The sequence below is a fragment of the Mixophyes fleayi genome, chromosome 10, assembly GCF_038048845.1.
Source record: "Mixophyes fleayi isolate aMixFle1 chromosome 10, aMixFle1.hap1, whole genome shotgun sequence".
In the NCBI taxonomy this organism is placed as follows: Eukaryota; Metazoa; Chordata; class Amphibia; order Anura; family Limnodynastidae; genus Mixophyes; species Mixophyes fleayi.
The window spans coordinates 92,302,721-92,325,292 of record NC_134411.1 but is presented as its reverse complement, the minus strand read 5'-3'; the positions used below and the strand labels follow the sequence as shown (position 1 = coordinate 92,325,292).

At 40.4% G+C, this 22,572-nt stretch overlaps 1 protein-coding gene across 2 annotated transcripts in view; it reads right to left on the bottom strand.

Annotated features, from left to right (window-relative positions):
• CDH13 (cadherin 13) overlaps positions 1-22,572 on the bottom strand; it is a 651,169-nt gene that overhangs the window by 387,193 nt on the left and 241,404 nt on the right. For both annotated transcript variants that reach the window (XM_075189159.1, XM_075189158.1), the window contains exon 2: positions 3,083-3,194. In XM_075189159.1, coding sequence (XP_075045260.1) covers positions 3,083-3,194 — 112 coding nt within the window. The remainder of the gene's footprint in view (positions 1-3,082; positions 3,195-22,572) is intronic.

The window sequence follows — 22,572 nt, the reverse complement described above, 5'->3', positions numbered from 1 at the left end:
GGCGAGAGAGCGTGCAATTCTCCCACAGGAGGAGGAATCCTCCTATTTAGAATATTGGTCATACTTGCCAACTCTCCCGGAATGTCCGGGAGACTCCCGAAATTCGGGTCTGTCTCTAGAGAGAGAGCTGGAAAATCTCCAGCACCCCGCAATTGTGGAGCTAAAATGATGCGGTTCGCGCTGTCGCGTCAATAAGGCCCCGCGGAAAACCGGTATATTTGTCGCTGGGGGCGGGGCCAAAATGACGCAATTCACCACGTCCCGCCCCCTTCCGCCCTATAGACACGCCCCTCTCCCAGATATAACTTGCCAAAAGTAGGCGGCTTTTGATTTTTCCCCTTGAAGTCTGTAATCGGATTCGAAGTGGGTGGGGTTAGAACCAACCTGTAGCTAAGCAGCCAATGAAATGTGCTGATGATATGCATACCTGCCTATTCTCCTTGAACACCCTGGAAGAGACTCCGGGAGATAAGAATTTCGGGGAATACTCTCGGAGTCCAAACTATAGGCAAGCATGCTCTCCCTCGCTCTACAAAAACCAATGCTGCTTTTAATTCTAAGATCTAGCTCAGTCACAGTCATCTCTTATCCTCTTTCGGTCGGTATACAAAGTAATATATATTTCCTATACAAATGGTGAAATATTGAATATATAACATTTTACGTCCCCATTTTGGTTCTTCCGCTGATAGCCAATCTATTTAGCATCCTCTGGGGCACATGGCAGTCATTTTTATATTATATTTTAAAGCTCAGGTAATATCACAAAAGGCCGCTGATTGGATTTTTATTTGAACATATTATGGTTGTATCCTCAGCTAACAATAGGATTTAAGCCACTTTGTGAACCTTTTACATTTCTATTTCACAAAGATATAAAAAAATATATATATATATAAAGCCCCAAGGACTCGTCTGTTGTTTGCCGGTGAGTTTATTGCGCTGGTAGTGGGAGGATCAGTGGCTGGCTGTAGATGCTTTTATTAGACAAAACACTGTTGATTTCGTTTTCTGATCCAGTGAAACCCGCTTTGGGAAAAACAGAAAAACAGCGTGTTGGATTATTGTCAGCTTTCTGCCTACAAATAATCAATAGCAATTTGCAGATTTATAATGGCATTTGTACAAATGTTCCAGAGTATGATACATTAAAAAGGGAAACGGAAGTGTACACACAAATCATTCTCTATGTGACTGACTGCTTTGCATTAATCACATGTATATCAAGTTACTGAAAATATAACATTTGAAAATATTTGTCTACTCTCCCGGAATGTCTACGAGACTCCTGAATTAGGGGGGGGACGGGGGGGGACACATCCTGGACTCGCGAGAGAGCGGACAATTCTCCCAGAGAGCGGTTACCAGCCGCAAGATGCGCTGGACATGTTCTGTATAGCGTGGTAAAGATCCACCCACCTCAGCAAACAGATAGTGGCAGTGGGGTGGTGATTAAACGGAGATGGGTGGGGTTTGGTGATGTCGTTGCCCCGCCTTCTTGATGATCAGGTAAATGGGATATCTCAGTAGTTTTGATCTTCTGGAGTCCCTTATTTGCATATTGTGCAGTAGTTTCAAATGCTTCTTATTTGCATATTGTGCAGTAGTTTCAAATGCTTCTTATTTGCATATTGTGCAGTAGTTTCAAATGCTTCTTGACCCCTGTTTTGTTGAAAATTCATGTTGTTTGGAAACCACTACTTAAACTAGCATTTTGACTCCATTACACCACAGCTCTCCTTCATAGGTCATAGATTTTCTTTATAATTTACGCCAATAACACAAAGGCTGTCCCAAGACCATCTCAGCTGAGTAAACGACAGTTTGCATTGTATAGAAAGCGCAGTCACTCGGCACAAGCAGTAATGTTACTATGCAGACATTGATGACACAAGGCGATGCTTTGGTCCTCAGTGGACCGATAATAATGAGGCTAAATAGTATTTGCATTTCAGGCACTGTGTTGGGAGACCGCACATAAATAATTTTGATGGGTGATATATTCTTGTTCTCAAAGTAAGACTCTCCGGGGGAGATTCAATTCCCCACGTGAACAACGCGGGGTGCGCATCATTACCGCTCGTATTGTAATTTTAACACGGGTCTCCGTTCGCGGATCAGTGAGCTGCGAGCAAAAATCAGCATTGAAATGACCGTATTAGCTGTAGTAATGCGCATCTATTACCGTAGTAACGGAACTGAATCTCCACCTCCTATTGATACATTCAACCAAAGCAATGAAAAGAGACATAAACCCTATTTGTAAAATATATAAAATATTTTCTGTGCTCAGCGAAATATATCGGTGCAAAATGAAAGCCTGTTAATGTGTGTCAAAGTATCTATATAAATATGTAGCAGTGTGTTTATACAAATCGTACAGGTCCCTCTGTCTCCATTATGTAGTGCTACAATGTATCTTAGTGTATATGGTCTGTGTATCATTCTGTGTACCGTATGTTTGGTTCCTGCTATAAAAAACAAAATAGAGAATGAGAAAGTCCCTGGAATATGATTAGTAATTGATAACATTAAATTGGAAATAACCCATTGATTGTTGTATACCCTGTTGTATTTCAATACCATTATACAAATTATGTTATTTCTACTTCCCCTGGGTTCGTATCTGAACCTATCTCTCTATCTAGGACCTATATGTGCTGTGATTGTATGTTCCCACCCCAACACCTTTCCATGCGGATTTCCTCCCTATTCTCGTTTCCTTCCACGGTCGAAAAGCATACTTGTAAGTTAATTAGCATTAACTAAATTGACCTGTGTGTGCCTGTGGTAGGAACATTGGCACAATTTTTGCATAATAATCTGGCAGTATATAAATAAAAAGTAATAATATTAGTAATAATAATAGTAGTCAAACACTGGTTGAGATTTGGGTTCCAAGAATGATATCCGGTATATTTTAGCAAGTTAAACCCAACACCTATAACAAATCGCTTAACAGAAGTCTTCCTAAGTCCATAGATGGGTGTCAACTTCCATTGTTCAACTTCTGGCCAACTCTAAAACTCCAGAATATTTTATATCCAGACAGCATCATAAAGAAAAGATTACAAGTCCCTACCATTCAGAACGAGCTGGTCTACCAAAAATTCCACCGGCTGCTCAACGTAGAAAATCTTCTGTTGAAATCCTGGGATGCAATCGTCATCTCTGGCAATGGTAAAAACCAGAACCTGCGGGAACAAAGGGAAACATTTTAGCATCAAACCTCTTCAGGAATCTGACGGATTTCTGCAGGCAGCAGGATTTACAGTTTTCTAGGAATCTAAAAAAAAAAAAAGCTCTTTCTTCAAATCTTACATTAAAGCAACACTACGGGTTTCAGATATAAACTGTCATACACCTATTTTTTAAATATAAGGACATATCAAAAGGTTTTCTATCCTTGTGATGTGATTTCTCACTCTGCTTTTTAAGCAGAATTGCATTCTTTTTTCTCATGGTTATTCTCAGGATAGAGGTTAATGTTCTATTCAGCTGAGCTGCTGGTGATTGTCAGACATGAAGAAAAAATGCAAAACGCGTTGCAATGATCTAACATTCTCCCTGTGCCTCAACTGCCAAAATTTGCAAAATGAAGCCTGAAAAACGCACGGATATCGTGTGTATATTACTGAAGACGAATATTTTACATTTATATATTACATAAATACTGTACGGAGGCTTTCAATGATACCGCAGGGAAAAGCTACTTCCTTATGTATCTGGAAACGTCTCCATTGTATACACAATACACCCAGTTATGTTGATCCCTATCGCTGTATAAATAGAAAAGATATTCAATTTCATACATATTTTATTGATGTCTGAACTAGTTCTCATTGTATCAAGATATATCACTTTCTTAATTATAATACAGGCCAATACATGTTCATTTTGTATTTTCATAATCCTGCAGAAAAGGCAGAACAATCAAAATATATGGAAAATAACAACATATTGGGATCAGCCAACATGTCCATGGGCTTAATTGCAAAGGTATAACTAGGGGTGGGCACAGTAGTATTCAAAACAAATGTGAAAACATATTTTTTTTTGTGCATCTGAACCATAATTGTCCCATCTTGCAAACCACCGCATCATTATGATCCACATTATGTCTATTGTTCCCATTTTCTCCTTTTGTCTCTCTTGTTCCACTCCCTTTAGAATGTCAGCTCTTCGGGGCAGCGGCAGGAGACGTAGGGTGCAGACACCCTATGTCTCATGTCTCCCCATCCTCCTCTCTGTCCCTGTATAGTTTTATTCTCAATTGTTCTTGTATGCCATGCTATTTGTTCTGCTAATTGCATCCATGCATTTATTATCTTGCTTATCTACACTCATTGGGCCTGATTCCTTAAGGAAATTTAAGCAAAATATTGAGTAAGTTTTCTTACTCAATTTTGTGGATAAAACCATGTTGCAATGAAAGGGGTGCAAATGAGTTTATTATTTTGCACACAAGGAAAATACTGTGTTTTTTCATGTAGCACACAAATACTTGATAGCTTACTTGTACACTGAAATTTAAAGTTGATCTAGGACATGCCCTACCCCAACTATAAATCTACCATCACATGTTAAATTTACCTCCCCCCTACAACGCAACATGGTTTTGCCTTACGTGCTTACTTTTGCTTAACTTTCCTTAATGAATCAGGCCCATTGTTCTTATTTGTACGCACTTATGTAATATTGTTGTACGTTCTAAGACTGGGTACACACTACAGTGTTTTCAGACGATATTGCATTAGTGTGTACGCTCCAACGGTGAACGATTATCAATCACTTCACAAGACATCGCATTGTTTCATTTGATTTGTAAACCGGATTAAAAATCTCGTTCAACGATGGAACAATGTCGTTCCAATTCTGCAGTGTGTATGCGCTCAGGACCGGCAGTGTCAATAGCTCTCTATGATGTGTGCAGAGTCACCATCTTTTCAGCAGATGGTTATGATAGATGATGAGAACAGATCTGAAGGTAAATCGTGTAAAACGCGTCTAGTGTATACACATGAATCGGCTGCTGATCGGAACTTTTCTTTTTTTTTATCGTTGTTAAAATCGTTAAAGATTTTGCATCAGGAGAAATTTTCTGTAGTGTGTACCCAACCTAACCCCCTATGTAAGTCTTGTGGCACCTTATAAATAAAAGATAATAATAACAAAATATACTAAAAAGAAAAATGTTAATGCTAACAGCAAACTTCGAACACGAACGGAAAATCTCAAATGCAACCAGCAAAAAAAAAAAAAAAATATCTGAAAAAAAAAATTGAGAATTTGCGAGTTGAAAATTGTTTAATATGGAAGCAGGTAGACAGGAGTAAGGGATTTCGATCTGGAACAAGTGGACCATTTCCGCACTAATATAATAAATTATATATATATATAGATATAGAGATATATATATATATATATATATATATATATATATATATAGATATATATAGATATAGATATATATATATCTCATATTTGTTGATATATGCGATTCTTTTGGGATATTACAAAAACGTTTGTTGCTGATTAATCTATGTACACGACTTACATATAGCTGCGAACTTGGACCCCAACAGAGGGATATTGTAAACACAACCAGTGGTATGTATTTTTCCTACACAAAAAAATGACCTCGCTGTATCACAATAAAGCCATAGATTGAAAATACTTTTCATTCATAAAGCAGCGTGTCAGAACCACCACATGCAGCTCTATAAATGAACCCTGCAGAGGTCTTACACCGAGTTCTGAATATGTTGTTTTCAGTTGGGCATTAAAGAGCTACAAAATGTAAAATGTTTTATAGAAAGATGCTACTAGCCACCATCTTCAATGTATGAGCTGTACAGGAACTTTTTAAAACTATACAAGATAAAAAAAAAATTGAGCCCTTGCTTATTGGGAATTTTTTTTCTCTAATGCACAAACTGTCAAAAGCTGGGTACACACTACACAGTTTTCATCCAATAATTGGCTAAATCAGCCGTCATTCGACCGCTCGTTCAAAAGTCGGGTCAGTGTGTGCAGTGACACGATGGTGGAAAGTCTGCCCAAATGGACGATTGTCGCCTCATTTGGTTGGTCGTATCGTTTAATATTTTCGTTCCAATCTCGTTTCCGCTGTGTAGGGTGTATAAACTTCCGACCGATCCACAACAGGGAGTACGAAATTACAGTCATTGCTCACGACAACATGGCTGTAAAAAGTTGCTAAAGGGACGTCCGCTCTTCCCTTTATCGTCCTAAACAAGGCTAGTGTGTATGCAGTCCCTGGACCGAGCGATCGGAACATCGATCGCATGTAAAATCGCTCGGCATAAAAAGTTGGTGGAAAATTCTGTAGTGTGTACCTAGCTTAAGTCTAGACTTCTGAAGGACATGCAAGAAACCAGTCACAGGGGTTGATGTACAAAGGGAGGGGGTGTCTCAATAGGCCATCTTGTGTCCTGTTATGCAAAGTACTCGGCTTTGTGTATTCTGTAAGAACTTGCTTATGCAAACTCGCCTAATTACCTCTTTAGGCTGAGTACACACTACAGTGTTTTCAGCCGATTATCGGGCCAATCACACGATAAACGATCGTTAGACCCAATTTCTGATTAATGTGTATGCTGCACCGATGAACGATCATCATTCCAAAGTACATCGTATTGTTTCATGTGATTTTTCAACCGGACTAAAAATGACATTCAACCATGGAATAATGTTGTTCCAATCCTGCGGTGTGTATGCACTCAGGACCGGCAGTGTCCATAGATCTCTATGGAGTGTGCAGAGTCACCATCTTTTCAGCCGATGGTTATGACAGATGAAGAACACAGATCTGAAGGTAAATCGTGTAAGCGTTTTACACGATTTACCTAGTGTGTGTACCTAGTCTAGTGTGTACACAGGAATCGGCTGCTGATTGGGACTTTTCTTTTTTCTATCGTTGTTAAAATCGTTAAAGATATCGCATAGGGAGAAATTTTCTGTAGTGTGTAACCAGCCTAAGACTGCAAAAAGTTGTGCTCTGTGGTGCCACTGATATTGTCATAGGAATACACACAACCAGGTCATCAGCACAAGAAAAGTTTGTTAACATTTGTTTTGACAGCAAAAACACATATTTTGTATTACGCTTGATATAATACAGCAGAAATTATTTTTTAAATATGCCCATAAACTCCTACAACATAAGAACAATTAATGTAGAAGGGACCTATCGGCTGCAGAGGTGAATCCGCAATCAGCCAATCAGAAGCGGCTAGCTAGTATTGGCCATCAGCACCATAGTGTACTTGCACCTGCCCTCTAACATGTGTAATAGATATGGCATGTATGATCATATATTAGATAGATAGATATATGATACGTAGTAGGCATATAAACGTTTCAGTGCTGGTCTGCTTCAGAGGCATACGCTGGACCGACCCTTCCATCCCTTGTAGCGCCTCTCGAGTCTTATGGAGGCGCAAGTCTCAGATGTGCACAAATTTATATGCGCAATTATATTCAATAATACATTTTCAGACTTTTACGCTAAGTAAACGGACATACGCCCAACTAAGCATCAAGCCCTTTATTTGCATTCCCACTCAGGTGTAATCAAACCTTTAAACACCCTCCCATAATGGTTTCTGTGGTCACTCTTGAACGGCTGATAAAGTGGTTCTCAAATATAAAGAGAGGAATCGAAGTAGTCACTGCAACCAGTAAGTGTATAGAGTGAACTTTGAAAGGATGCCCTCGTCTACATGATGAATAAACAGAACTTTATACATAACTGATATCCGTCGTTGCCAGTATGTAGAAGCAATCTTTGTTCTGAAAAGAGTACTTAAATCTCCACAGCGCAGTATATCCTTAAAATCAATATGTAATTAAAAATAATAAACTTACCATTTGTATATTGCTAAACAGGATTGTGAAAATGATTAGCAATATACAAACAGTGAGTGTATTTCTTTTAATTACATATTGATTCTATGGATATTCGGCATTACGGATTTTTATGTACTCTTTGCAATCGTGTCATCGCTCCGAGGGGGCGGGGCCAAAAATGATGTGATTTGTGGCTAATCGCCTCATTGTGGGACCTGTCCTCCCACTTCACTAGGAGGTGGGCGGGATCTGGGAGTAGGGTCTGCTTTTCTGGGAGCCCGGGAGAGCTACCCCAAATTCGGGAGTCTCCCCCACATTCTGAGGGGGACAAATGGATCATGAATATCATTCCCGTTTTCATCTGCGTTGGCGCGGTCCTGCGCAATATATGCAGCGCACGAATGTGATGCACAAGTTGTATTTTTGTGAATGACCCCCAGAGTCTAAACAAACCAGTGGTTGGCAGGGCAACACTGGCACTTGTAGTTCCCAACAGTTGGGTACATGCAGGTAATCGGTGAGTGCCTTATAACAACCAACCTTTCTACCATTAAAAAACCATTGCTCTAGCTCAGCGTTTCTTAACTCCAGTCCTCACGCACCCCCAACAGCTCCTGTTTTCAGGATTCCGTTACTCATGCACACATGACTTCGTCTACTTAGCTAGCAGCATGCCTGCAGTTGATTAACATTTAATTTAATTAATGGAATTTGCAACTTTATTTGTGCTTGCGTACGCCCTTCACAAGGTGACTAATACACAGAAAACAGTTTGCGCACCAACCAGATAAACCAATTTAATCCCCCACTCTCCTCCATGAGATGTAATCACATTTTGTCATTATTAAGCCCTCTATCTGCATCTCGCTGTTTATAAAGCTTCAAAATTAGTTTATGAGCAACGTCAGAAAATGCGACAGCCACAAGACTGAGCGTTTAATGGTCCTGAATAAAAAAAACAACAAGGTCAGATCTAACCACGCAGCAGCAAAGCAAGTCCGCAACCTGGTGTCCTTAGAAACCTCATTGTATTAGATGAGAAGTTTCACACAATGAGTAATATTCCACTATCTGCAAATGTGCAGAGATCGAGCATCGCAGACAAGTAAAGGTCACAAGAAACTGTGTATTTAAGATCTAAGCAATACACAGTCGTGCCTGTGTTTGATACAGAATTATCATCCATTATTTTTTTATATTCACAGAAAGATTTATGCAGGAGAAGAAGTATAGTGAATTGTGATCCAAGACTGACCTTGCAAAGTTAGAAAGAGGACAGGCCACTAGATTGATTGCAGTAGTCAGACAAACGCTGCACAACTGGCAAACCATCGGCACCTACCCGCTATGGTAGAATACTGAGACTAATTAAAATGTCAGAAGTGCAATTATCCCCAAGACAAGGCTATGAAAAGCTATGATAATGTAAAGTAATGATATACTAACACAGCGTTAGGAGAATGAACTTGTCAACAGTAATGAGGACAATCAGAATTTGGAAGGAAGCTGTCTCATTCAGCATACACCTCAATTGTTAAATTAAAAAAAAGCAAGGATTAGCTCAGAAAGGAAAGGGGTGCTGATTAATTATTCTGAACTTAGAGACTGGAGAGTTCTTCGTTTTCTTCCGGTCCTTAAAAAAAACACAAGATCAAAATCTCAAAAAAATAATTAACCTTTGTTGACAGTTTTTTTTTCCTCCAAAACTGTTCTCGTTGACAAGATACACTATTCTGTATGTAACACTTCCTGGGTCTGAAAACTCTGCTAATCAGTGGGAGTGTACAGTGAAGTTAATACAAAGCATACGCATTGTACAAAGGAAAATCCACACAGTCGCCATATTAAAAGTCCTACATTTGGGGCTGGGGGCTTGTCTGCAAGTAAATAGTGTGGCTTCACTCGGATTACCTAGTGTAAGAGTGCTCTACTATATTTCCTCCAGCACCTGTCAGTCGCTAGCCTGGGTTGCGATTAGGAACATCATGTGACTATGCGGCGGGGAATCCAAAATAAAAGAGAGGATCTGACATCATACCTGTGTCAGATCAACAGGTTATCCTCCTGACTCCTCTTGTGTTCCTGGAGCTCTCTGTAGCTGCCCTCTGTGCCGTTGTGCTTTGAGTCCTGTATTATTCCTCCGTGAGGTCTCCGCATCTAAACCGTGTACCGACTTGGCGTGTTAACCAACTACTCTCCTGCTTAATCCACTGCACCGCAAACATCTGAACTGTGTACCGACCTGGCTCGTTTAACCAAAGGCTCTCCTGCTCCATCCATTGCACCGCGGTTATCTGAACTGTGTACCAACCAGCTTGACTACACAACCGCCCACCTGTCATCCTCCTTGCGTACCTCCGGTCCGTATCCAGCACCCCGCCTGCTCCGTTCTGCTAGTCCTTGCCTGCTCACCAGTGAATACCACAACCCTCTCAAAAGGTATCAACACTTCTACTCCTTGTATTGTCAGTTTCACCTATCTCGCTCGTGTCTAGGGGCCAAACCAAGGACTGCGACCTGCAGTTCCCTAGCAGCTAGGTGGTTCTTGGGGAAAACCAGGGGCTGTTAGACTCCGTGCCTTGCTAGGTCCTTGCCAATCTAGACCAAGTGCATCCTGAACATAACACCTAGAGTTTGAGAAAGCCACACTGATTGGCTACTTGCGTACAGACCCCAGGTGGGTTGTCATTGAACTTGATTGAGTCAATGAGGTTTATTCATAAAGTGTATCAATGAAACTCATTGATATACTAATATGCCTTCTTGTGCACCAGGAGTTGAGCACATGCAACATATACGCCTGCTAATAGGCATACGTAAAGAGGCGTTCTACTCCAACTTGGCCACAAGGAGGCACATACACCCCCACCTGATCCACCTCTCCAGACATAGGGGGGCTACAACCTGTGTAGAGTTCAAAATTCCATGTTTACTGCATACGCACAGTGAAACAAACTGAAATATTACACCTCAGATTTGGACAGATGCGAAAAATAGTACTCATTCACAGTCTAATGAAATGTGCCAAAAGTCATAAGCGTGACCGTTGGAGAAGGGTAGTCAGCCTGGCATGACGCAGCCAAGATTCAGCCCTGATGCATACTAATAATTACGCAGTGGTCTTGTATGCACAAAAGCATGGAAAGTTGGCAAGACATAATACTAACTTGCTTAAATATATGTAACCTATCGCACTATCGGCACAGCCAATAAATAAAGCATGCACAGCATACTGACGATAATGAAAAGATAGAACTACTATTCATATGCTATTTGTTTTAATCCCACTTATTTCCGCACTAGCGACGCCTGTCAGACTCTGAACTAACTATTGTGCGGATATGAAAAGACTGATGGGTTACAAACACAGGTCACAGCCGCAGAAAAGCCTAAAATAAAAATGAAAATGTTATGCTCTGCACAAATAAGAAAGCATAAATCGGAGGGAAAAAAAAACCTTTAGTTATTAAAATAAGGCTACACCTTCAGAATATAGTAACTGTAATGTAGCATAAATAGATTGTATTGACTTGTCTTGGCCCCACTTAAATTTAGAGGCCCTCAGGGAACATTTTTACATCGACAATCAAATTTTGATTGAATAGTTTCTACTGTGATTTTCTGGCACAGAATTAAAATAGCTTTTGTAGTAAAATTTGTGCGAGTGAATTATTAGTGTTTAATTGATAAGCATTGACCTTGAGGAAATAACGACCTTTTAAAACTAGGCCAGCGACGAGTGAGAGCATGCAGTATCCTGAGCACAACGTGTAAGCTGTACGGTTCCGTGGAACCCACAGTTACAGTACGGAACACTCAGAACAACCGGTGTTCTCTGCAGTGTAATCCCTCCGCTTTCTAATGGAGCCACATAATGAGGGGTTTGTTCAATGTCTAAGAGACCTCACTGGGCTCAGCAGGTATAATTGTTGCCTAGAAATGTGTTATAAGTTGAACAATCTGCAGAGGCGATTACCAGGCTTGTAATGCTATTTTATGTGTTTATGGCTGTAGTTTATGCCTCTTACAGAGAGGACATGTATTACCAACTACATTCAACCACTTCTAGCACCCTTTTAGAATTCATCCTGTTTTCAGTAGCTTAGCATGAGCACCTTACAGGAACATTCTTCTCAGCGGCCCATTTTACCCCAAATTTCCCTGCATCTCTTTCTTCATATAGACATTCTTTCTTTTTTAATCCTTTGCTCTTATACACATTGGAGATTTTCCAGCACGGTATCGGGGGTAATTATCAGTCACTGGCACTGGGTCCACAGCAGAATTGTTGTTTTTTTTGGAGGGGAAGGGGGGGGGAGGGGGGGGTAACACCTGAATGGGCTGCCATTGTGGTAGTTACTCAGTTGCACAAAGCCTGGACTGTATTTCCTTCATGTTGAAGCATATTTCCCAGCACTTGGAATAGGGGTTATTGATTCCCTTAAAGAACACATCCACAACAGACAGGATACTAAGGCACTTAAATGGTTCCCCCAGCACACGTCAAGGCACCCGTCTCCGTTCCAGCTGCTGGGTGCAAGATTTACACCTGGAAAAGCAGTAAGTGGGGTGGGGGGGGACTTAAAACGTGCACTGTGGTTTAGAGTGGTGAGGGGGCTAATCCAATGTGCAGTCTGAAAATAGAATTATGCAGTATGCATGTGCCCTGCAGGCTAATAAAAAGTTTGCATTTGGACCCTTTACAGGTCAACATAGTTTGTTTGGCTGCATAATCTGCACCCAGGAAAAATTTGCACCTAGCTGCAAATTGGCCAGATAAAATAGCAGACATGTGCCATACACATCAACAGCTCTGAAACACCACACATAACTTACTGGCTATGTGCCAGCAGATTCTTGGCACCCCACACTCCTCAGAAATGTCTCGCTCTCCCCCCTCTTCCAAAGTGGCACTCCCCTCTGGACGTTGCGCCTCTACCCCCTGCTACTTCTTACCTTAGCAGGCGGGAGGTGGTGGTGGCATCCTGTGCAACTCAGACACTCCCAGCCATTCACAGACATGGAGGAGGAGGAGGAGTAGGTTTGTCTAATGTTAGCACTGGCACCGCAGCCTGTACCTCACAATATAATGCCCACCATATCCCACATTAACAGTCCTGGTTCCCCTGACCATATTTTAGCCACTTGCTGTGATAGAGAATACAATAAACATAAAATTAACATTGCCCTCCCTCCCCCTTCACTTCAGTGGCGGATCCAGGGGGGGGGGGGGCGATCGGGGCTATCGCCCCCCCTACCAGGGACTTGCTGCCGACAGCTGCACACTGTGCAGGTCCGTTCAGCAGTGACAGTATGCTGCCCGGCTGCTCTGATTGTGTTTTAAACACAATCAGAGCAGCGGGACAGCACACTTTCACTGCTGAACGGACCTGCACATACTGTGCAGCTGCCGGCAGCCTTAGAACACAGAAAGGGGGCGGGGCCTAAATCCCCCCCCCCCCCCTTAAAATCGCCCCGGGTAGGGCAAATGTCTGGGTCCGTCCCTGCTTCACTGCAGCATCCAGTAACCCTGTAGAACTGGGTCTCGGCCTTTAGAACGACCAGACACGGGGTTCCATAGATGTGTGCTATTGTGACAGCCAGGGCTTCTAAAGAACACACAAGGGTGGCTTTAGCAACTGTAGTAGTAGAGTGTTCTAGAACGCTAAGACTTGTAGGATGGAAAGGAGACCATGAGACCAAAGCGCATTCAATAGTCATCATGGGAACCATTATGGGACGGATTCATTAAGGCACGCAAAACGAACATAAATTGTGGGGAGGGGGTGGGGGGTTTAACACCCACTTGAATTGGACAGACACACATGTCCATATTCAACAGGGAGCAGATCTGAAGATACATCACTTATTGACTATGGGTCTCCATACGCTCTGGTCTAACAGACAATATACTGCAGGATACGTCCAATACATATGTGGAATATAAAGTCCCAAAAGAACACACAGAAGAAAGAAAAAAAAAGTATTTAATAATTGCAAACACATGCTCTAGCATGCATACGTGTAGTCATCACTAGTAATCGGTACTTACACCCAACCTGTAGTTGGTGCAAGTGATAAGACTGACAAATACGTACCTTTGAGATGCCCAAAGCTTGAATGGAACGCTGCTGTGTGCGCTGAGCTTGGCACGCCCTTACTGTACATTGACTACGCGCTTACGCCCAGTTCGCTCGTGTGTTCCACCCATGAACTTGGAGTCTGTAGTAAGGGACTTTTGCGATGAATTGGGCGCTGCTGCGTTCTCTATTGTATATTCCGGTTCTGGGCATGCGCAGATCAATTTTACGCAAAACACGGCAGTATCGCCTTTTGCGTTCCTTAATGAATCAGGCTCTATATGTTGAGACCATGGTGCAGAAAGGTTTGTACTGCACAGACCTAGTTCTGGGAGGGGCGTGAAGTTTAGTTACACAAAACTATTTACAGCCATATTGTGCATTTCTGTAAAGAGCCTTTTCTACAAAACCAATCTCCCCTTGTACGGCATCAATAAGAAACAAACTTTATACGGAACGGCACAATAACTTCATTGTGTGATCTAGGCAGCACTGCCAAACTATATTTCTTTCCTGGTGTCTCGTGGGAACACCCGGTGTGGTGTCATTCATGTGCACAGTACGTAATATTCTTAATAACAATGTTTTTTAGTTTTGCATACACTGAAAATACAGTTCAAACATGTTTTCCACTCTTCCTACTCTATACTTGCAAAAAACTTCTCAAATGAGCTTCGTTCTACTCCCCAAAAAATGACAAAAAAAAGAAAAACTTCAATATGTTGCTCAAACTACAAAAGAATGATCTAAAAAATATCAAAGCTTTCAGAATAATTTGAAGTGTTCTGTAATTTGAATCCATTTCCCATTGTACATAGCAATTTAAATTTTGCAGAACACTCTAATTTTAGCAAATGTTTCACTTGATAAAGAATGCAGGCACAATGGCTCCACATCACAAAGTTGTTGAAGGGTGATTGAAATACGTCGCACTTTCTTGTGACTTGAGAGATGATTAAAGGTTTTGGTCCAATTATTAACGGTTGGTTCTTAATTTATCAGTAGAATTATCTTTTTATCTTTTTAGCGTTATCCATATTAATCATGTCTTGATTTTGCTGGTTCTAAGGCTGTGTCTAGTTACAAGTCTTCAGAATTGGCTTGTTCACCAATTTTAAAAAAAACAGTACTGTATATGTAGTAAAATTTGCAATATTCTTGCACACACACAGAAATGCTTGTGGACCTGCAATTTGCAGGTTGAGAGAAGAGCGGTGGGCTAGGGGGCCAGAACGTTATCGCTGGGTCTTTACCCAAATTTGCCATAGTGCACTGTTCTACCCCTGATCAAAGGTATAAAACAGCTGGGAAAAATATCACTAGCCATCAAAAGATGATATCTTTCACTACAGCGGCCTCATTAGGGGGTCTATTTACCAAGCATTTTTCGGGGGTTTACCGTGAAATCACTATGTACTATTGAAGCATCGCAGCAGATATCTCAGATATCTGCTGCTTTGCATTTGCTATCGTTTTTCTGAGCACTCCCCATAACAGTGTATGGAAAGTGCTCAGAACCGCTATGTATGAAAGACTATTTAGAGAAACTTTTCTCTTTTTTTACATGTTAATGTACGCCATCTGAAGCTGGCGCCATCTGAAGCTGGCGTACATTAACATATCTGAAAACTTTCGTGCTGTCCAGCTCTGCTCTGAAGAGCAGAGCTGGGCAGCGCATGTGTGGAGGGATCATGTGATCCCTCCCTGTCAATCATCCTGCAGTTTGCCGTCCAGTATGCTAGTGCGCATGCACCAACTTCTTCAGTCGGCGCATGCGCACTAACAAAAAAGGGAAAAAAAAAGAGAAGATCACCGCAGCCTTTTAACTTGAGAAAAGACTGCGATGATCAGGTGAGTCACTTCTCAGGGACAGCAGTCTATCGGCACTGCTGTCCCTGAGAAGTTTTTTAATACATAGCCGTTACTTTTCAATCCTTATCAAGGAGATAAGGATTGAAAAGTATCAAGTCAAAAAAACGAAGGGTCATAAATAAACCCCTAGGACACACTTTATTCATGCCAAAACTATGACAAAGAGAATATACTTCACATTCGTTCATACATTCGAGCGGACACTGAAAACGCCTGTTTTCTTAGTGTAAGATATGCAAATTTGTTTTGTGCTTGCCCACGAATAAAAAAAAGCGCACGCTTACATCCGTACCTAGATCTGACACTTGAGCCTCCTTCTGCTTCAAGAGGCGTAAAAGGATATGGAAGCGGAAACTCAAACGCAATCTGACCATAGACAAATAAAATAGTAAGTAATGTGCATTATTATTTTCTTAGAAAGAGATAAAACTACTTATACTAAATCTATGCATAATAACAACAACAACCTATTATTTATGGCAATATCAGGATCAGGTAGAGTTACCAGTGCAGAACATGTTGGTTACAAAAGGCATTTTTCTAGTTACCTGTACTAATCGTCTGTATTGATATCATAACTAAATAATGAAGGTAGAAAAAAATTGACTGAATAAAGCTTTAATTACTATGGGTAAAATGCCGAAAAGTAGAGTTTCTGAAACAAATGAATCGTTACGCGTAGCGACAAGGAGTGATGCATTGATCTCAGGGAGTGTAACGGTTAATTTGCAGGCTGCTTGTCAAGCAATGATCTATAGATGCCTAGAAAATAGCCAAGTACAGACCTTGGAGATGTTAATAGCAGGAACCCGAGAGTAAATGCACAAATCTAAAAGTCAATAGGGTTCTGCACCTGTAAATACCGGCTTTTCTATCACATGCATTTCAACACTTTCAATTTGTACAGCTGAGCGATCACCCGGTACGTAGACCGCTGACACGCTGTCTTATCAGCTCCTAATATTAAGAAAAATGGAAAGCGGGAGCAGGGAATGGGCGCGGGCGATTCACCTCTCTGGAAGATGCGAAATAAACACAGATTTTTGTGCTATTCAATGAGGCCTCCTTTGCCTTTTTGTTAATGCAATAGCATAGAGGATTCCCTGTGGTCACACTGCTTTACTGGGTAAATGGAAGTAATGTTAAACGCATCAAGGTCTTGCCCTGTAAGCCAAACTGATCGACAATATGTGACAGGGCGACGTTAATGTGATGAATTGAGGCTTCATTGATGGAAAACAAGGCCTATGCCGTATCCATGACGACGGCCCGGACCAATCCAAGTTTCCACCTGTAGTGATGAAATAGTCTGTACAGCACACAGGCAGATAAAGCACTAATGGTCTCTGTGGCTGGATCACATAGAAATAACTTATTGTATAAATGTATTTCAATTAGTGACGCAGTGTGCTGCTGTATATCATTGTAAATGTACTGATTTTTGATATTGTGTTGTATTTTTGTATTGGAAATGTGGTGATGTGCCATGTTGTTTTTTGTAACTTTTCTAAAGGGAGTCCCATGATAATTAGGCATTTTCATCTGTGAGTGACAAACACATCCTTTACCTGAATGCACAGGTGGGGGTCGTTAGATTTCCAGCCTGTGTCTTAGACCAAAAGGAAACCCAACAGCAAGTAATTTAGGAAATCACAGATTGATGTAAATTTGTGTCAAGTTTAAAATGCGTTTAAATCCAGCTATATATTAGATCCTGATGCTCAACATTGAATGTAATATCTCTGGCTTTGTGGTGCAAGCTAGGATCAAAGGGCTGGGCTACCCCATGCCAACATCTGTGTCAGAAACAGTATATAAGAGCTGTATTCTAATTGTATCATACCATCTGAGCTTCTGGAGATCACTAGCCCCACTAACTAGTGCATAACGGTCCTTATACGGGACTTCTTGAGCTAATAAATATCTGTGACCGGATGGGCTTACTTCACCACCTGGTCTGTAGGGGGAAGGAGGAATGGAGGGATGTTCTTCCTGCCCAGTTTACCTTGGTTTCCTTCTCAGTGTCAGTAACCGACTGTTACGGAGCACTCCTAATGGTATCACTTTGCTATCAGACACTCGCCGACTGCGAATGCCAACAGCGCAATAGTTGCAGTAGAATTCAGCTGCCACAACAGGGCTCCTTTTTGGCACCCAGAACCGCTCACTTCTGGGGTCGCTGGTATAGCTCCTGTAAGGTCTCTCTGCTATGGGCTGGCAGGTACCTCCAGACTTTCAAGCAGTGATGGTTTATTGCTCAAGAGTCCTGACAAGGACTTTTCCACACCAGTTTGAGGTACTGGTGATCATCCAGAAGTTACAGATGGAAATGATACATTACATGGTAAAACAAAGCTTCTTCTATACAGATTCTGACACATGTCAGGGATAGCCCAGCCCCCAGATCCGACCAGGCACCGAAATGTCCGATATCATATCAGGATGTGATATTTCTTTAGACAAGGAGTCAATGCAATTTAACTTACAAAAGTCACATAAATCTGTGATTTTCTCATACCACAGTTGCTATATAGACTGTTTCTAAATCAAAACACTGCAATTTCTAAATATCTTACAGGTTGCAAACCTGCTCCAGGCAATTAACATCGGTCTGGACAATCTAGGTCTTGAACCTAACATATATTTGTAACAGACAGTTGCCATCCTTGGACGTAGGCAGTCCTGGTTTTTCAATTCACACTATGGGACTCCTAGGCGTGGTGTAATATATTTCTAAACAAAAACTGGAAGGCACCGTCATGTGCAGAGAGTGGAATACCTAGAATATTTATAAGTTAATGTATATATTACTGTAATTTATTCTCACATAGGAGTCCCTGAAGTGTTCCATGACCAGCACAAGGATGCAAGTCACATAAATCTCAGAAAAATTCTAATATTGGTAACAATCTGGAGTATTAATCTGTCAGTACTCTAAGGCTACTGTATTACTTTTCTGTGCTTTTATTTTAGAGTAAGTAGGAATAGGTAATAGAGATTTTAAGGTCCTCAGGACAGGGACTGTTGTGAACGCTTAAATATTCCCTGTTAAGCGCTTGGTTATAAGTATAATGTTTGTAGACTGGGAAAGTGTACTCGGAGATCAAATCGTTTTTAAAATTTTTGAAATAAAAACTGTTAAAAGTACACCACACAGCAACACAACGTCTAGCAAACATTGGCAATGTGGTTAAATAAGGAAATAATGGAGGTGCTAAAGTAAAAAAAAAATAGGTAAAACTAAAATGGGACTGAAGATTAATCATGGAAATACGCAGAATGTAGTAATGTGCATAAATAAGGAAATCAGGTTAGCAAAGATTGAAGCTGAAAAATGGACTGCTAAAGATAGCACATCTAGTCCACAAATGTCTTTGCAAGTAAATAAAAAGAGCAGGAGAAATTAAAGTGATACAATTTTGGACTGCTGAATGGTAATCTAGGGAACATAACAGTAGCAGGTAAAACAGAAAGCTAATCTTCTATATATGCAGGGTTTTTGTTTGTCTGTATTCACAAAGGAGGAAAAAGTAAATTGTGTAGCAATATAACACACACAGCATTAAATGTTACTTGCTTAAACACAGGAACAAGATTAAGGGACCTTTATCAATAGGCACTTTACTCTGGCGGGTGATTTTTTTAATCGCCGCTACACTGATACATACATACATACATACATATACATACACACACATCTTTAGACATACATACACACATATACAAACACACGGTATGTTGTATCATAACTACAATGTATTATAATTACATGTATAAGGCAACTATTGAAAATAATTCTGTTCGGTTTACACCCCATTTCAATTTAAGCACAACGTCCATATTTTAGGGACTGCATGTACAGTGGGTATGAAACTCAGAACTCTTAAAGCTTGTCTCATGAACTCTGAATAAAAAGCGTGCCCCCTCCTCTTTCCTTTTCAGGTACCTAATATGACTTTTTAAAATCGAGTCATAAATTGTAGTAGTAACCTGGTGCTATCCCGCTCTTCCTACAGAATAATTTTTCTTAATGGCCCTGTTAAATCAAATACTAGTTAGCTGAGCAGAACAGTAAGTGGATTTCTAAAACAAAATCACCAACGTTTGTCAGAACTCCCAGCCCCGTCATGCAGAACTTATGTACTGACTCGCATAGACTCGTAGGATTTTATTATTTAATCAAATTGATGCTTTAAAAAAGGAGAGAGTCACCAAGGCCATATACAGATCTTATGCTGATCTAGCCATTATGTCTGAATGTGCCCTTCATTTGTAATAATAGTCACAGAGAGAAGTCAGATGGAGACCTGTAAGATATGCCAGTAGGTATGTTTTATGTAGTTTTATTGCCACTATGTTCAAATGGGATTAAGTAGGAAGTAGGACAGGTTTGCTTTAAAGGGTTCGTCCCCCTTTCAATAACCCTCGGAATGTAAGGGCAGCTCCTTATTGGTCGATGAGGTGGGAGGTGATAGTCAATCTTTTAATACCGGTCCTGATAGCCCCTGACCATGGGCCGATAATTAGTTTGATGTTAATTCCTGCCTCTGATCGCCCAATGTAATGCACTGCTAAAATCTGGGCTTACATAAAGTGGGTGGGGTTTCACTTAAAAGTGGGTGGATCATGGTGAATTGGGGGCGTGGCTTATTTTGCCCCAATTTCGCATGTCTAAATGGGTGAAGGTAAGGCTAGGACACTGTTTTCTGGCGGTGCACATTCCGAGGGATGTGTCCAATGTAGAAAATTAAAAAAAGTAATTTTACCACAGCTTCCTGCGTTCTCTGTTGGGCACATTCATAGACTCATCTACGGACAAATTTGCAGACAAATTTCCGCTTTGTAACACATCTCTTTCAGCATATAAGGATCAGTGATTGGTAAATGAAAGGAAGGACCATGGGAACTATGAAATATATTGATAGCTACAACAACTATTTGTTCCAATGCTTTTTTTTTAATATATACTAAATTGGATAGTCTCACCCATTTAGTTATATTATTACTACACGATTCTGTGCAGGCTTTCTCAGCGTCAAACAATCACGGCTTAATTTGCAAAACAAAACGTAACAAACGAAATAAACCATTTCATCACTGAAACAACAAATGACATTGATCACGTACAGCTCTAGCAACGGGTGAGAGGGATTTAATTCAGAAAGAGAGTAATGAATTGAAATTACAGATGCCCATTAGTTTGTCGCTGTCAGCAGACAGGCTTTACCATATCCATCTCTGGTGCAGACACAGAGGTAAGACACATATTTAATTAATCAGGCCCAGTGTTGTGGCTTCAATTTCTTCCCTGCTATAATCAGACCTTACAAATAGCAAACTGATGTTTTTAACACAAAAAAAAGAAAAAGAAAAATAACTCCAGGTAGCATTTGACAGTGTAGAGAGCAGTACTTGAGCATTCAAGTTTTTCCCCAGCCTTTTTCACTATGTATACAGTACATATGAAGAGAGATTAGAAAATAATGCAAAATAATTTTCGTAAACTTCTAAACCCATTGATTCATTTTATTTTCTTCTGCCTTCTGGTGTAAATAAAGCACTTATCTAGAACTAAACAAGTATAGTTGTCTAAAACTCTCGTATTCCCCTTAATTCCATCCTCCCTATGTACAACACAACCTGGCACGCATCCAGAACTGCTGCTAGTTCTTTTTTATGAAGTTTATTGAAGGTAAAAAACAATCCATACAAAATATTGATCATCATACCATCATACATAATACAGACACAATACAAATAACATATCAGTATTGTAAGACCTTTGCCAATGAAGGTCTCAACCAGTGTTTAGGGGGAAAAAATAATATATATATATATATATATATATATATATATATATATATATATATATTAAATGTATATATGTATAGTCAAATCAAGTCCATGGCTTAAAAATGTAGGAAGCAGAGGATTTTTCGAAGCCTGGGCTATCAGACAACATAACAGCATTTCAATTGTGAATAATCAGACGCATCCACAATCTTTGTATTCCAAGAGTAGAGTCTCCTAAAACCAAGTATCAGGGTTCTCTAGGAAAATTGATCTCTGAGATTCAAGACGTGCAAATGCTGAAGCTTTGGACAGCGCCACCAAATAAGGAGGATCGAGCGTCTTTGACTGCTTCCTCTACAGCCTTGAGCAGACAAAGCAAGGAAACTATATCATTTTATAAAGGGGTGTGTGTGTGTGTGTGTGTGTGTATATATATATATATTGAGAAGTGCATCATCTATAAACACCCCAAAACCTTCCAATCCTAAATCTATTCACAAATAATTTATTTCAAGACTACATATAAGGATCTCTTATATTTAGTACCTATTGCAAAAAAGAATATAGTGAGGGTTTAAACTACCTGGGCAATGTCCTCTAAACAAGATGTGGAGTGGCTATTTTCCTATAAGGGTCTCGGATAAAAAAAAAGACGGATGAAACCAGAGCACTTGGAGGAAAACACTGAGAGAACATACAATCTTTACACAGATATGTCCCTAATTGAACTCATGACCCAAGTGCTGTCAGGCAGACGTGCCAACCACTGAGCCACCGTGCTGCCCTATCGGCAACCAAAGAGGTATTCTAAATATGGATCTAAATCCCCAGCCATTACCTCTTCTACTATCTCTTTTAGTCTTGGTTTTTTGGCATTTTCTGCCAGCATTGTAGCTTGCTGTTATAAATCATAAATCGTAGCATCGGTGTTAACCTGTGTCCACATGGTAGATTG